Raw genomic sequence first — 16,491 nt, forward strand, 5'->3', positions numbered from 1 at the left:
AAATAAAAATATTTGTCAAGCAGAAGAATAAATAGAACCTTATTTAGGTAAATGGAAGGGATAAGCCATGCAATCTAACTTGAACCTGTTATAATTATTTGAAGTATTCCACGTTATTGGCACAGCTGCTGTAACTGAGGCATGATATGCCTCTGTAAATGATAAGGGAAGTGGTCTCTAGACACTCAAGTAAAAAGCAGCTTAGTTAATTTAGTTTCAGAAGATAGAACATTTTTCTCTGAACACAGGTTAATAGATATTTAGAGGCTTTTTCCTTTCGGTGCTCTCCCATAACCTCAAGTAGTTGTGAGAAGCCTGTTACACTATTTAATATCAGGACTTCCTTATATGAATGTTTATTGCAATTGTGATTGTGGAACTAATTAGTTTCCTTGACAACTGTTTTTTCAAAGCCCGAAAAGAGTGTGAAATTCCCATTATAAGCACATTCTGTAAATGATTTTTAAAAGTATGTCAAAGGACACTTAGAATCAGTGGAACATCAATGTTCAGATTCATGAGTTAGTATGGTTATCTTGTTTTGAAATGGCATAATATTATTGCGGTATAATACATATATATAACATTGTTGCAAAAGTATGAACCTACTCTTTCAAAACTTCATAGATAATGTGTATAAAATGCGTAACTTTGAGAGGAATGCTGCTTTCTGGTATCAGTCAACTTGGATGATGCACTGTTTGTCTGCTTTGAGCCTTAGGTATTTGCAGCTAGGCATCTACAACTAGGTCCAAATACAGACATAGGCAACAAGAATTAAATTTGGCTTTTGAATCAAATCTGCATCACCTATCCTAAGTGCTCACTTAGGAGCTTCTGATGACTGAGATACCTTTCCTGATTATTCATGTAATTACTAGAAAACCTGAAGGTTTTCATATCTGTGTGCCCAGATCTGTGCACTTCAGCTGAACTGTTTCTGTCTTGCTCTAAATGTAATTAAAAACCAAGACATCTGGAGATCCTGTGTATGCAATCTCATGGATATTACTTATCTCGAGAGAATTTGGGGATCCTCGAAGTGTAGTATACTATTCTGCTAAATATATGCAGACACTAATGAGATTAATCAGAGAACTAGAGAGAGATGGAGGCAAGGATACATTTGTTGTCCTTTAATAGGTGCTTACGAGGGAAATGGGAGTTATCACAAGAGATAAAACTGGTTCTGATTGCTTCAGAAGGAGCTTGCTTATGTTTTCGAGAGCCATTGGATATAAGGCAAAAGTAGTAATCCCTGAGGGCAGGGACTGGAAGCCAAAACTCTGCTTACGTGGGCACCGAATCCACAACTTCTGCTTGATAGGGAAGTGCGCAAGTACCAGCTCCTGGCTGGAAGTCAAATTCTGTAATAACACAATATGGTGATCTTCCATCTTAGGTCTAGGAAGGAGCTTGAAACTGCAAATTGCTGTCTGGCTTCAGTGAGGTGTATAAATGAGACAGACATTCCTTTGAATTTTCACATGGTTGGCCTTAGCAACCTCCAACTATAGATCTACTTGATTTTGTAATTTCTGTTCCTGGTCCTTTAACACAGTCTCCATTCACCAAATCCCACAAATTTGTTATTAGCTCCTCAAATTTGTAATCTAATAAAAGTTTCCTGATTTACTGAAGGGTTTACCAATGGAACCTTGCTCTGACTTTGAGAAATACTGAAGAAGCCACATTCTTGAAACACTTTGCCTTAAATAAATGTATGTATAAATATATTCATGTATGTGTATATGTGTTTATAGATACACGTGACTGTGTATTATTTCTACGTATATATAATTTTACTTCCTACTTTTTTGAGTCAACAGTTCCATCTTTGTATTTCACTTTTTACTTAGGCATATGAGCATGTATTTAAAAATTATGCTTTGAAGAAAGAGTGGCATAGTCTTAAATGTAGTATTTTATGTATTCCAAAACCTCTTTACAGATCCTAGTGGGCAGTACTTGCAGGCAGGTGCAACTCTCAACAGTGATTGCCTCTGGGTGAAGTCTTCACCACCAGATATGAAGTACTAATTTGTGGTATGTTACAAAATAGATAGTGTTAAGCTGCTTCTAGTCCCATGAGAAGGAAAAAAAAAAAAAGCGTTCTCAAAGGAGCTGTTTGCTTTAGCTCTTAGCTCTTTATCAGTGTGAAAACAGCATAGACTAACCTCTGCAGCCAAAAGAAGTCCTCTGAGTAGATGCCACCAATAACAACCAAAGTCCATCAGCTCCTAGAGCCAACACTACAGCCCATTTGTATGGCTCCATTTACTCCTTCTTAGCAGGTCAGAGGCAGAGATCCTGTCTTTGTGCTGTGCAGCTGGTACAAAATTGCCCGAATCTGTCATTCTGAACCATTACTATTGCAAACTAAAACCGCATCTACATTTTTATATTAAGTGAATCTTAAAAGAAGATGAAATGAAAGGTGTTAAAAGAGGATAAGCAAATGTTAGAAAAATTTTCAGAAATCAGGGGCGGCAGATTTATACAAGTGCTATCTTCCAAAGGCTTTTATCCAGTCAATGCTTTGTCTCTGGAAGGCCAGTAGATATATTAAAAATGCCTGCAAGTTGTGTTTTATCATAAGTTTTTTCTTCTTTATTGTAAATTAGTAACTTGGCACCATAGTAGGAAAATGAGAAAAGAATTTTGTGATAATAAGAAGCCCTTAGACTTCTTTTTCTCACTTTGCAATATTGGTTGTTTGGGGGTATCTTAACTTCCAATGCTGCATGAATTCTCGGAGTATTTTTTTATTAACATTGCTGGAAAAAAATGAAATGCATCCCTTGTGCATCTCATTTACTATTTTTCTTTGCTTGACTCTTACCAATGCTTAAAATCACATAGTGATAAGCAAAGAGGGACAATCTAAAACATAGTATTTTCTCTCATCATCGCTACTAGCAAAGATTTTACTCTTCATGCCAAACATTATTTTTATCAGTAGATATAACAAAAATGCAGCATTAGGATCTCCAGTGGTGTCAAAGTAAATGAAAAATAAAAATAGCTCTTATCAGTGCTTCAGGTACATGTGTATATATATTCGAATTTGTGTATATACATTTTATGATGTATTGCATAGACAAAACAGGGATTTTGAACTATACAGGCAGTGTTTTATTAGAATAGAAGCTAGAATAATGAACTTTTTCATCCAGAAACTGAAAATGACTAAGTACAGAAAAATGTAAATAAGTTTCCCTGATGCCCACAATTTTCTCTCAGGGTGAGTCATTTAATTTTTCTCTCAGCCAAGCACTTCATTGACTTTTTTTGGATAGAAATAAATTCTATATGATCCCATCTGTGTATCTGGGGTTGGTCCTGTCACAACTTGCTGCCAAACAGCAGACTCTCTTGCTGCAGGTGCTCTCCTTGTCTTTCCCATCCTTTCAACCCTGACCCATGGGCTGCAAGAGACTCCCTGAGGCAGCAAATAGTCTCCCTAGCTCTGAAGGGAGGCATAACCTTCCTTTTCTCCGGGAGGGTTGCCTTGACCCTGGCCATGCATCAGCTATGAGAAGCCAGAAAGCAGCCACCTTCATTCTTGTTCTGTACTCTACCACAAAAGTTGTTGTACCACCAACATAATGTTTGTTGACCTACCATAACTATGAATAAAATTTCAATCTGAATAGTTCTAGTGTCTTTTGAAGCACCTTTCTTAGATTTCAAGTAATTTCAGATCTGTTTGAAATTAGATTTTACCTGATTACAGCCAAGCCTCAAGGTCAGGGTATCACATAAAAGTGTGCTTGCACAGCCAAGGCCTCAGCTGTCATTACCATTAGCTTTCTTTGCTGCAGGAGCACATAGCTGGCTTGTGTTCAACTCGATACCTTTTCTGCAGAGCTGTTTTCCAGCTAAGTGGCCCCCAGCCATATACTGGTGGCAAGGGTTGTTCCTCCTCAGGAGCAGCATATTGCACTTGTTGAATTTCATAAGGTTCCTGTCAGCCCATTTCTCTCGCCTGTCGAGGTCTCTCTGGATGGCAGCACAACCACCTGGTGTATCAGCCACTCCTGTGAGATTTCTGTCATCAGCAAATTTGCACCATCGGCGCCTCTGCAAGATCATCCATATCACTGATGGTGTTGAACTGCACCCCGTATTGACCTCTGGGGTCACTGGACTCCAACTAGATTTAAAAGCATTGATCAGCACCCTCTGGGCCCAGCCTTTCAGCCACTTTTCAGTTCCACCTCACAGTCTGCTTATGCAGTCATCCAGCTCAGGTGAAGAGAAGACCTTTTTAGGTACAGTGTGTTATTTTGGAAAAGGGCCACGTTTCGAGGAGGAGTTAGCTGTGGGGGAATTTCAGCAGTTGGCTTTTGGTACTTAGTTCTAGGAAAAGTTGTGTTGCATCATAAGAAGTTAAAGTAGGAGAACTGTGGTGACTTGTAGTGAGCTTCTTTTGCAGTTTTATTTCCATAGAAAAAGGCTGAGCTAGGACTCAGTAGCTACCTGAGCTAGGACTAAAAGTCATTACTTGTGGCTTTCAAATTACCTGTTTAAATCTCCAGAAGAAGACTGTAGAATTATATTATATACAGATTCTTCAGGAATAACATTTTGTCCTGATTTTCAGCCTATGGCTTGTGACCACACTGCCTGTCCATGTATGTGCATATGTATACTTGTACAAACATCCATCAATTTGTGCCTTCTGGTAACTTTTGAATGCAGTTGACAATTTCACTAAATTTGCCAGAGAACAGAGGCTTCAAAAATAATACATTCCTGTAAACCTTTTTAAAATAGGTATCTGAGAATAGAAGTAAAATTCTTCGTAGCTCAGTAAGGAAAATATTATATTAGAAATTTACACACTTTTAACAATCAAAATAATTTCAGAAAAAATAGTTGTAACTTTCTGCTCCTTGATCCTTGCACCAGCTTGAATAGCAACAATAAATTTAAACCAAGAAAAAAAAGAAAAGCACAGAAGGATTTTGAAGATATTTCCAAAGGCAAAATTTGCATTCCAAGGATCAGAAATTCAAAGACCATAATGAGTACCTCTTTTGAACAGTTTTGTGCTTTACAGGATTCCTTAGTCTATCTCTATAGCTTTGACCAGTTAGGTTTTTAGTTAAATCTAAAATGAAGAACAAAATGCAGTAGTCAAAAAGGAAAGCTTTGAGGATGTTAGTCTCCTTGTAGCTCTGATCATATTCCCAAGGCAAGGAAGAGCTCTGCAGCATTATCCTTGTGAAGTTACCTGCAGTATTTTCTCATAGGCTAAAGGATATTGTTATTCCAAAATCAGAACTTGAAAATGAAGACTTTTGTCTGACTTTTGTTCAGATCATAATCCTGAGCTAGAAATGTGAAGCAAATTCTTCAACATGTACTCCTGTATTGGAAGAATAATTTATTTTATTTTATTTTCTGAAGTTCTGAAGAGAGAGATTAAATGTGTCTTTGTGATGTCATGCTTTGCGAATAGGAGTTGGTAGGAATCCCACCAGTCAGATAAGTTAATATCCAAAACTTCATATCCCAAACTTCAGGAAGATGACAGCCCCCACAAAAGCCTATTTGCTTTTGTTTTGCAATCCAGTACTGGAATTTGCTGAGTGAGAGCCATTTCTCATCAAATCCTGGAGATGAGCATTGTTGTAAGTGACAGGGCATATTCTTGCTGTAGGCTGAAAACAGCTGTGTTTGTTCCATTCCCTGCAAAGGCAGTTTTCACATGAAAAGGGATAGAAGTCGCTAACAAAAAATAATAGAACTCTCAGAAAAAAGAGAGAGATAAAGATCAATATCATCAGAGAGATCTTCATAGGCAAAAAAATAAATATTATTTTTTATAAAACGCAGTTCTTACAGTACAGCTGACACAAGAATTAACTACTGTTGAATACTAGAAATACAGTAGAATGCTAGAAAAAACATATAATTGTCAAAGAACTACTCTGCATTCCCAGAACTTATGCTTGAAAAGCAATTTTTTTTTATTACTTTTTACCTTGTGAATTTAAGTTTGCTTATCTTTTCTGATGCTATGAGAAAAAATAAAATCCTCACAGATGTTGAAATACTGAAGTGCTAGGCCCCACTTTACAAGTAGGGTACTCTTACTTGCCTAGACTATTTATTTTAAGTAATTGCTAGCATTATATTGCTTTATAATTAAAGAAAACCCAAAATGCCACTTAAAAGATGAATTGTTATATTTAGTCTCTAAAAATATTTTTAAACTGTTATTCAAATAACTCTGGAAGTTCAGTGTGTCAAAGTTTGGGGTTTTTTTGCTAGGAATATAAGAACCAAACTATTTAAGTCTTAATGAAAAGAAATGCTTGTGAATTTTGAACATCTTAAGCAATCATAATTTCTTTTAAAATGTGTATCACTGAGAACACCACATTAGAAATATGTGTGAGAGTGGGGTAAAGTCGATAATCGCTCTTAGTCTTTTTATATTACTGTCTTTACAACTTAATAGTTACCTACATTGAGATGTATATTTGTGCAAGAAGAGGAACATTCATGTTTTAAGAGGATAATGCATCCATGTCCCAAAGGCAAGTTTCCTGCCTGAACATGTTCACAAAACAACGATTCTGTGATTTAAGCTATATTTGAGGTGCATTGCAAAAAACCCTGGAAGATTCAAATCTTAAAACCTAAAAATCCTTTGATTTTTTGGGTAGCACTTAAATTCTGCATCTTGATTGTGTATTTGTGGCAGGAGATAATGATTTATCTACCACTTGCCTTTCTCTTCAGACTGTGAGCTCTCTGGAATAAGAGGCATATTCCAATATATTTGTGCTAAGATGTCACAAACCGTCCGCTACACTGATTTTAACTTTAAATAAATTCTTTTAAAGCTTGAATAGTTACAATAAGGAACCAATATAATACTGTTTAAATGAAAAATGGGGAGCTTAACAGTTTTCATCTACGTCCATTACAATTTAGTAAAGTTCACTTTTTAAAGTGGGTAAATCAAGATGTAACCAAGGTTATTGTTCATGCTACACAAGATTTTCTATATTTCAATTTCTTTTGTAGTGTCTTTTGAAACAGTAGCCTAACACTGATATTAGTCACTATCTGTGTCACTGTAGCTGACAAAAAAAAAAGATAATATTCGATCAAAAGGATGAAGATGTTTAAACATATATTATGTTGCATAAACCTGACTCTATTATCTGCCAAAAAGTGAACTTGAAATAAAAATATTAGTAGAAAAAAAATATATAAACTTCATATATTGCACTGGATTGCATCCAGACATACTGTGAGGACTTTAATGTCTAAGAAGTTGCAAGTTCTGAAAAGCAACTGTGTTTTGTTCCTACCCTAGTGTTAAAGTCAATATCTAAATAGCCAGTTGCTTGTGCTAATTGCATTGGTCATTCATGCTTCAAGTGGACTTATGTCCATATTACTGATACCAGTTTTGACAGTGGTCCATTCTGGACTCCTATTATATTTCAGGAACAAGGTAAACTTATTAGGAAGAAGAAACAACTAAACAAGTTTCTCTCTTTATCTCCATGCATGATGGGAACCTTCTTTTTATGTAATTACTGACTTTTTTTACAGTTTCTTCTTTCAGCCCATGGGCTGGTGTTTGTTGTTGCTTCAAATAGTCACCTTTTCTGATAGATGTTGCATTGTAGTTTCCCGAGTTCCAGGTACCTACAGCATGAAGGATGCACAAAAGATTGTACTGAGGTTGGGCTTGGCTGACTAGTTTTGAATCTCAAGGTGAAACAAGAGAGTTGGTCTCATGCTTCAGATTAAATGCTTAAATAAATTGTTTTAAAGTTAGACCAAAGAGTTTAGCACTTCAGCTGCTGCAAAGGACAACATGTTGCCAGTATTAAGGTACACCTTTTCTACAGTTTGAGTACTTTATTATCCAGATTTGTCCAGAGCACTTAAATGGTTACCATTTCATGCAAAATTTAATCATTTGATGTTTCTATTAGAATAATGTCTTTCAAGTGATTGTCTTTGCCACAATGTAAATATTAAATTAATTACTTTTCTCTTTTTTCTTTCTCATTGTAACTTTATTCCTTTTGATGCTTCGTTTTTCATGTTTGTGTCAACTTTTTAACTTCTATCTCAAATTTACTTCTTTTTCACACTCTTGATTTTCTGTAACGATTCTTATCTACACAGATAGATGCTGTGAAGCTACTAGACGTGAAAATGGAGGCCAGTCCCTGCAGCTGAATGCTGCTGGTTTCTCTTTCATTGTAGTCATATGTTTCTGGTGCATGTTTTGATACTGTTGATAAGGCAAGCAATATGTTTTCTTCCTTTCTCTCTTGATTTTGCATTTACAGGAAAATAAACACAGATCTGCATAAAAGATTATACTTTTCGATAGCTATTCGAGAGTTTTCATTCCTAGCTAAGATCCTAAATAGTGTAATAATGTCAATCTGTGCATGCAAAATTCTTTATCTGGCTTTTTAGAAAACTCTAAGTTCTGTGACAAATTCAACAGGTGATAGTTGGCTGTTCAGTCTGACAGAACTTGGAGCATGTGGCTTACTGAATTTGATCAATGTGATTTGATTATATTTTCTCAACTGTATTTTGAATATAAGAAGTCTATGCGTTGACCTTACCATTGTGAGTTGCGTGTTTTTCCAGATACACCATCAACTGGGCTTTCATGAGAGCAATTTTATTCCGTATTAATCATTTTCACAGAGTTGTATTTATATTAGCTCCTTCCATGATGTACTTAAAACTTTATGCTTAATATAAGCATATGTTATAGTTTCTAGGGAATTTTAACAAACATTTATTTCCTAATATATAATTTATTAATTGCTTTAGTTCATAGTACTTAGTTTCATATACTTTTTCTGTGTCTCTCACCAGCCATGCCTCTGCATATAAAATAAGTCACTGCCCACCAAATGCACTTCTTGTGACTGTAGTGGTGCCACATTCCATTTCATGGCATTTGTTGGACTTGAAGCTCTAGGGGACTCAATTTTGACCTTTAGTAAAGAATGGGAAAAGTAGTTTTCCTTATTTTACACGTTAAAAGAATGGCTTAAAAACTCTACACTTCAAATTGTTACTAAACAAAGATCGTAAATTAACTGTACATGTCTATTTCTCCCCTTATAGTTAATTTCTTCTGGAATTTAATATTGTTATCTTATAAATTTGAAATCAGTTGGTCAAATTTAAGTTTTTATTTATCTTTGCCCATGTAAACTATATTCTTATTTCTTAGAAATAGTGATTATGGTCAGTTTTGCCAGTTTCAGTTTATTCTTGGAAATCTTTAAAACATCATTAATAAACCCACTTATCATCTAAAACAAGTAACAATCATGTTATAAAACTGGCCTATACCACAAGTAAGATGCCTTCAGAATGCGTGTGTGTAAATGTGAAGACTTAATTTATTGACAGAAATACTTTTGTAAAAAATTTACATACATAGTATAATGAAGCAGCTGAAATTCAAACAAATTCCATTCTAAATGGCTTCATTGTGTTCTGTAGAAAATCCCTCACTCTGTTCAGTGGGGCCACTATTTCATCTGCAGCCCTTGCCACTATGTTTTATGACTTTAACCTAATGCTGTGCCATTAAATTTAAATTAATTAAATTTACATGTGCCTGGCCATAGTATGGTGAAGAAATAGAATTTCTATTCCAATTTTTTAAGAGTCAAAACTTTGGCTTCCCACAGTCAGAGTCAGTCTTGTGAAAACTATTTTTCCATGCACCAACAATGTCAATATATGCATTGACTTTTATTTAGTTTAATAAGTGTTATTCTTACAACAAAACCTATTTGTTTAATGCTTACGTGCTTATTGAACCTACAGATAATAATTAATGAAGGACAGGGATCTTAACATTAAGGTATCTTTTTTAATGATACTTTTCTCTTTAACTGTAAAACTGAGGATTTGAAATTGCTGGCTGCACGTAACAGTTCTCAAAAACTTCCAGGTGTGAGAACACATTTTCAATTGAGACAAGTGCTATTGCTTATGCTAAATTTTCTTGGGGGGGAAGAATCACCTTAGGCTGGAACTTTTGCGAGAGGCTTCAGTTTTTTGTAACCATTTCTAAAATCCAGATAGTGAAAATGTTTCTTGTTGTCACTATTGCTGTTATTTTCCTGCGGTAACAAAAAACCTGCAAGTACATCTCTACTTATGATCAGAGAACTAACATTTTGCATATGTATAGTAAGTAGATGCTGCTTGCATTCCCAAAGAAAAAAAATTAAAAATAAAAAAGAGCCCTGCCTAAGTCTCGCCTCATTAGAAACCTCTGAAAATCTCAGTTCACAACTGGTCAACAACAAATAGTTTGATCTCCACAGAATGTGCTTCAGCATAAGCACACCACCATCTGCTGCCGGGAGCTCTTTCTCAGTTTGCAGGACTACAGCGATGCATAAACACCAAGGCCCCTTGTTGGACCAGGGAAGCAGCAAATTCTTTTGAGAGGCAGTTGTCTGCAATCACGTCCCTTCTGCATTCCAATCCCATTGTAAAACAGGGACTGGATGCATACAAGGAAACAATTTTCTCTTGTGGACACAACAGAGAGAGATAGACTGCTGTTCTGAATAGAGAAAACCAAATTGCACATACAATCATAACTAGTGAGCACCTGCCACTAGATTAAAAGATTTTGAGTAAAACTTAGATGGTCTCATAGAATGAAGCATAAAGTAGGGTCTCATTAGGGTTGCACAAACAGTCTGATTCTGGTATATCATTATTTTGAAGCATTTTCCAAATCTCCTAAAATTTGAAACCCGAAAGCAGCTATACTAAACATTTTCTTACATATTTTACCTGTCATATACTGTTAAAAAAAGTTCTTATTTTTTTAATAAAGCAAGACAGGAAACTACTAGAGGTACGTGTAAAAGTAGAAAAGTGAAAATTTTTAAATCATTTTCCTACTCTGGTTAGACGTTTGGAGTACTCTTTACCAGTTATAAATTTATTATCTTAGCAATCATTCTAACATTGCAGATAAGCATATACAAAGACAAGATAGGAATTAGGGCACAGAGAGTGATCGACTGTAAGCTCCCCAAATAAATTGTGAAGGAGCTAATGAAAAGCCTTGAGAAATCTTAGAAGCTAAATATGCATTATAAATGGCAAGTTGGCTTTTATCCTCAGTGTCACAGTGCCAGTGGGATAGAGACAAATTTGGATCACTTACCAGTTTTTCCAACTGATAGTAGCTTCAACTGGAAACTACGTACAGCTCCCCTGTTAAATGAGAGAAATTATAGGTCTGCTCCAATTTATATTCCTCTGCATTATGCATTTTGAGGTTATCAGGTACTTTGAATATGGTCCTTTTCTTTTGGCCCTAGTCTTCCCAGCAAAGTCCAGAGAGGATGACTTAAACCAGTATTACAGGGAATCTGTGACAGCAGAGCCTGGCAGTTCTGGGCAATGTCCCAAAACCTCTGTAATGAGGAAGAGAATAATGCCCTTAAGTTGTCGTGTATCTCCTGAGATAACTAACTAATACAGTTTTGTTTGTATTTCTCTTTATGATTTTTTCATAATTCTACCTTTAAAAACAATGAGAGCAGAATTATTTTACAATATCTTGTACAATCTGTAGGAAGATACAGAAAATTTTAATATCTTGTCTCCCTACAGACCAGAATGAGGAAGAAGTGAAAAGAGACATTTACAAATTAAATTGTAATTGGTAGGTATAGACTGAACAGCTTTAAAATTGTAGTTTAAACTGTATTAAAATGATGAATGTCTTCACAAATTGAATTTAATATTCTGCTGTCATTAGTACTTAAATATTAGATAAGTAAATTTGTTCATTTAAATGTAGTAATTTTAAAAGGGATTTTAGGTCTAATGATTGACAGTGTAAAATGTTACCAGTTTTTCAAAATTGTCACATATTTTGAAATGCTAATATTCAACTGTCTGTAAGCCTGAAGTCCTAAATTATTCTGTGCTGAACTTATGCCTTAAATCCAAATTGGTGTCACAGAAGCTTAAAAAGGGTAATGATCATTCTGTGATATAGCAGTATATCTCAAAAGAACAGTATTTTTTAAATCTTTTGATTTACAACATTTTGAGTCTAAGGCTGGCTTCTGTCCTAATCAGATTTTACTTGTTGTTTTTCTTGTTTCTGGAGTTTTAACAGCTTCCTAATATTTACAAATTATTCATGAATCAAATTATTTACGTAATACAATTAAAATGTGATAATTTCTTAAAGTAAGGATATTAGAATATAAATTACTGTCTAGATAAATAGGAAGAAGATTGCCCAGAAATAAAATATATCTATGTGCTTTTAGGTGGTATACAAAACATACTCATACCAAGCAACAAAATCACATTCCATTTAGTTTTGTAATGGAAGTATAAGACCAAGGATTGACATAAAAAATATGATGTGCATATGAAAAATAGATACTTAAAAGATGAACAGATATAGTGGTTTAATAAGTAACCGCATGACCAACACTTAGTGAAATTCCTGGGCCCTACCATGCATTATCTTTCCAGCATGCAAACCTTATTCACTAAATGTAATAGCTCCACTCACATGTGTATACAAATGTAAAGTTAACTAATTAAGCCTAACAAAACAATTTTATTTTTTTAAAAAGATGTAATGGAGACCGATATTAGCACAATTAGCACTATTATTATTATTAGACTATTAGCACAATTTTTGATTGTGCTAATAGTCTCCAGTCTTCTACCCATTGTCCAGTATGTTGATGACTTCTAATTGCTCATGATTTTTAGGGGAAAAATCAAAAAACCCCCTTTTAGGAAGTAGTTTGAACAATATAAAGACAAATGTTACTTCAGAGATCTGTAAAAACATCATTGAAATGTTTGCCACATCTAGAGCTCATTTGAGCTACTACATTATACTTCATCTATCCCATTTCTCCAGGCATATAAGGAATCTTCAGTTTCCCTTTTGTACGCGTTTATTAGGCTTAATGTATAAGTGATGGAAACTCACAGGGAAAATCCTTTTCCTTGTAATGACAATGACAACATCCTAATAAAGCCAATGGTGTCAAATATCAATTGTAGAGGATCTAACAACTTTGCCTATTTAGAAGCAGTAGCTGAATGGAAGCTGAATGTTTGAGAGCTATGTTAAGTTTAGATGTTTTACAAGAACTAGATCAACTAGCATCTTGTATAACTTAGATCAACTAGCAACTGAGGTAGGAATACCCATTTTTATATGTTCTGAGAAACATATAGTAGTAATTTTTGCCACCACAGTCCCATTAGGTTGTATGGTATCCTCATTAATAGTTCTGTATACTTATTTTACATTTAACATATTTGTAGAGTCATTTTCTAGTGAATATTTTTTTTTGTATCATTTTAATTATAGTACCTGTTAAGTGAGCTGTAGTACAAGCAAAGTAAACCTTACTGAGTGTATGTTTCCAACAGAATATGTTTGAAAACCTATGCAGTGTACTAAAAAACTACTTCTGTGAAAAATATTGCAAGCACTGCAGTTTCTGTTAGTTTCTGTTTTCAAAAGCAGTATGAAAGGCAAGAAAAAAATATCTGGGTTTAAAGTAGTTTATTTTAATTTGTCAAGCAATGGCATTTTTTCTTCATCTTGTTCATGTTTCACTACCATTTTGCTCCACTGATTCCTTTCATGCATGCAGTATTTGCTGTCATCTCTCTTGCTTTCTTCCCGCAGAATGTGTGCATAGTGTAAGTGTAATGTTCCTCAGCATCTTTCCAAACACAATGTCAAGAAATGTATGTAACTTTGTGAGTCTTTCATCTGTTGTTCAAAGTTCATCTTAGTTTATGCAACTTTTGTCTTCATTTTTGTAATAAAGAAAACTGACTTAAAGCATTTCTCTGTATTTTCTTTATTACTGATGAATGCTGGTTTTCTGGTATTATCTGCATTAAGTATTTTGTAACTGAAGAGATTTTTTAACATTGTGTTGGTATTTTTGTTTCAATAGTAAAACCCAGTGTTTTCTTCAATAATGAATATAAAAAATCCCACACAAAAACAACAAAAAATCATTAATTAATCAGTAATTCCTCAGTTCTTAGTTTTGTTCATATTAGGTGGCTGCCATCCTACTCCTTTAATGGGGCAAGTAGTGAAATGTCTGTATAAATACGCAGCCTGAGCACTAGATCCATACTGATTTAATCTTCCTGCTTGAAACAGTTGTATCCCAAAAGGCAGATGTTTTAATACTGGGGAGAACTATAATGGTACCAGACATTTTTATAGCAAGTACAGCTCTGCTGAGACTTGCAGTTGCACTAGTGCAACTATTTCAAGTAAAAACATGCACCATATACTGGCAGCACTCATAATATTAAACTTCCCTTTTTGTAGCTAATGCTATAAAATAATTATACATTTGAAATATATTATCCCAAGTAATACTTCTCAACACTCTTCTGTTTGCATTTACATATGTCTTAAAGAGCTATAAGGAAGTGCTGTCAAATCTGAAATATTTTATCAATTCAAATACAGTCCCAACATAGTTTGACTCTTTTTTCAAGTCTCCTGACTACGGTACTCTGGTTACAGCTGTCATCCAGTATAAAGATGCAAAAATTTCTCAGGTCTCTGTGGAATGTTCACAGTATGATTTTGAATTCTCCTAAATAACACAGTTAAAATAATTTACCCTTTTATATTATAGCAGCATTGAAACCACACAGAAGTGTATGTTTTCAATCTTCATGTCAATCTTAATTAATCTGCACAGGTTCTTAGAAATTTCTCCAAGAGACATGTTCAGTAAATCTGCTGTCAGTTTGAATGGAGGAAACTGGGACACAGAAACATACTCATTTCCCCAAGGCCTTCTAAAACCTGTGTGCAGAGCCACAAACTCCACAAAGCTGCTGTTGTTGTGCAGCCTCCCCCCCTCAATGCCCAGGAGGGCTGGGATCTTTCTGTTCGCTTTTCTTTGGGGCTTCCCGTAAAAGTCGGCAATGGTAAAAAATTACTCTTTACCACAGTGACTGAGTAAATGCATGAAAAAAGGGGCAGTAGCTACCTGGTAACTCTTCAGGCACTTTAGAATTGCTTCGGAAGGCCGCTTAGGGATAGTTTGATGATGCCAGGAATAATTTTTAAAAACTTTGCTGAAAAAAATAGTAAACCACAACTCCAAAGAATATTTTCAGAACCCACCACACTTTTTCTGGCTAATACAGCCTACTTTCCCTTTCCTTCTTATTCTTCAGTGTACATGGACAAGGCATTGTTGACAAGAACTGTCAAGCTGCTATTTACAACATTTGTTTTATCTAGCTATTTCATTTATGCCTTAAGACACCTTCATGTGAAAAATACTGTAAAGGGCCATTAGTGCAAATGAGATCTGAAGTCCTACTTACTCAGCACGCAGAAAGTCATAACAAAAGGAATAGGAATTTTCCTATAAAATTTAGAGGAAAAATGTAATTTCGGAAAACTTGTTGCCGAGAGGATCTCTGCCATAATAAATAGCTCCCTCATTCACATAAGTATCAGAAAAGCATAGCATTTCTGATAGATACCATTTTAGGCATGCTCATTTCAGTAGCTCACATCTCTATAATTGATAATCCTGGTGGCACCACAGACTCCCCTGACTGTGAATGCCCACCTCTCCGGTGCATTATTGTCTATATTATGCAGCTTCTTCTTTATGGCTCCTCTTGCTGCCAGTGAAACAATTGAAACTGCTCTGCAATCAGGCTCAGATTTCATTGGAGATGGTAGACAATGAAAATGTGTCATTTATGGGTAGAAAGAAGTTGGAGGAAATCTTCTATTTAGTTAGTTACATCAGGATCAATAACACTATCCCTTTATTTTTCAAAGCTGCGTGTCAAGCATATCTGTTAGAACATATTACTCAGTCATGCAGTACAGAGCACATATCCTCATATGCTTGTACAGTGCCCTTCAGTAGTATCTGTCCTAGCAGAAAGTTAAAGGAAAAATCACTGAGGAAGAAAAAGCATTAAAATTAATTTCGATTATAAGCTTGTTAGCATCTTTTTGTATGTATTAAGGAATGGGATAGAAAAGAACAGTACTTACTGTCACGGTCTTTTGCATCATATGTTCCCCCAGCAAATATTGCATAGAATCATCATAATTTTTTAAAAGTTGATGCTGCAACTGTATTGATTTTTTATTTCATTTGAAGGTAGACATGTAGCTGCTGGGCACTTACCTGGCTCAAGGGCCAAGTTTTATTGGTTTAAATTGCTGAAAGCAGCTCACACAGGTTTGGCTGTGGCAGCCAAATTATTGGAGCGAATTTGGGTAGTAGGAAGGGATCATTGGTTGTTTTCTCCTTTTTGCCTGCCATCGTTTTTATCTCAGTAAGGAACAGGAGTGCTTAGTAATGGGAAGGTCTTGTACAAAGGTAAGAAATGCTTCCTCTTCTAATATAGTCTTCTCACTAAAAAAAGCTGGGT

The 16,491-nt window shown here is 35.1% G+C and overlaps 1 protein-coding gene across 4 annotated transcripts in view; it reads left to right on the forward strand.

Annotated features, from left to right (window-relative positions):
• NCAM2 (neural cell adhesion molecule 2) overlaps window positions 1-16,491 on the forward strand; it is a 283,578-nt gene that overhangs the window by 244,762 nt on the left and 22,325 nt on the right. Inside the window, exon 16 of one of the 4 annotated variants that reach the window (XM_030476673.1) lies at window positions 8,167-13,894. The exons of 2 other annotated variants lie outside the window; for them this stretch is intronic. In XM_030476673.1, coding sequence (XP_030332533.1) covers window positions 8,167-8,273 — 107 coding nt within the window. In that variant the 3' untranslated portion in view covers window positions 8,274-13,894. Of the gene's footprint in view, window positions 1-3,384; window positions 3,613-8,166; window positions 13,895-16,491 lie in introns of those variants that run through there. One more of the 4 variants, XM_030476674.1, reaches the window with a different exon arrangement.

This window comes from Strigops habroptila, chromosome 2, assembly GCF_004027225.2.
Source record: "Strigops habroptila isolate Jane chromosome 2, bStrHab1.2.pri, whole genome shotgun sequence".
Classification (NCBI taxonomy): domain Eukaryota; kingdom Metazoa; phylum Chordata; class Aves; order Psittaciformes; family Psittacidae; genus Strigops; species Strigops habroptila.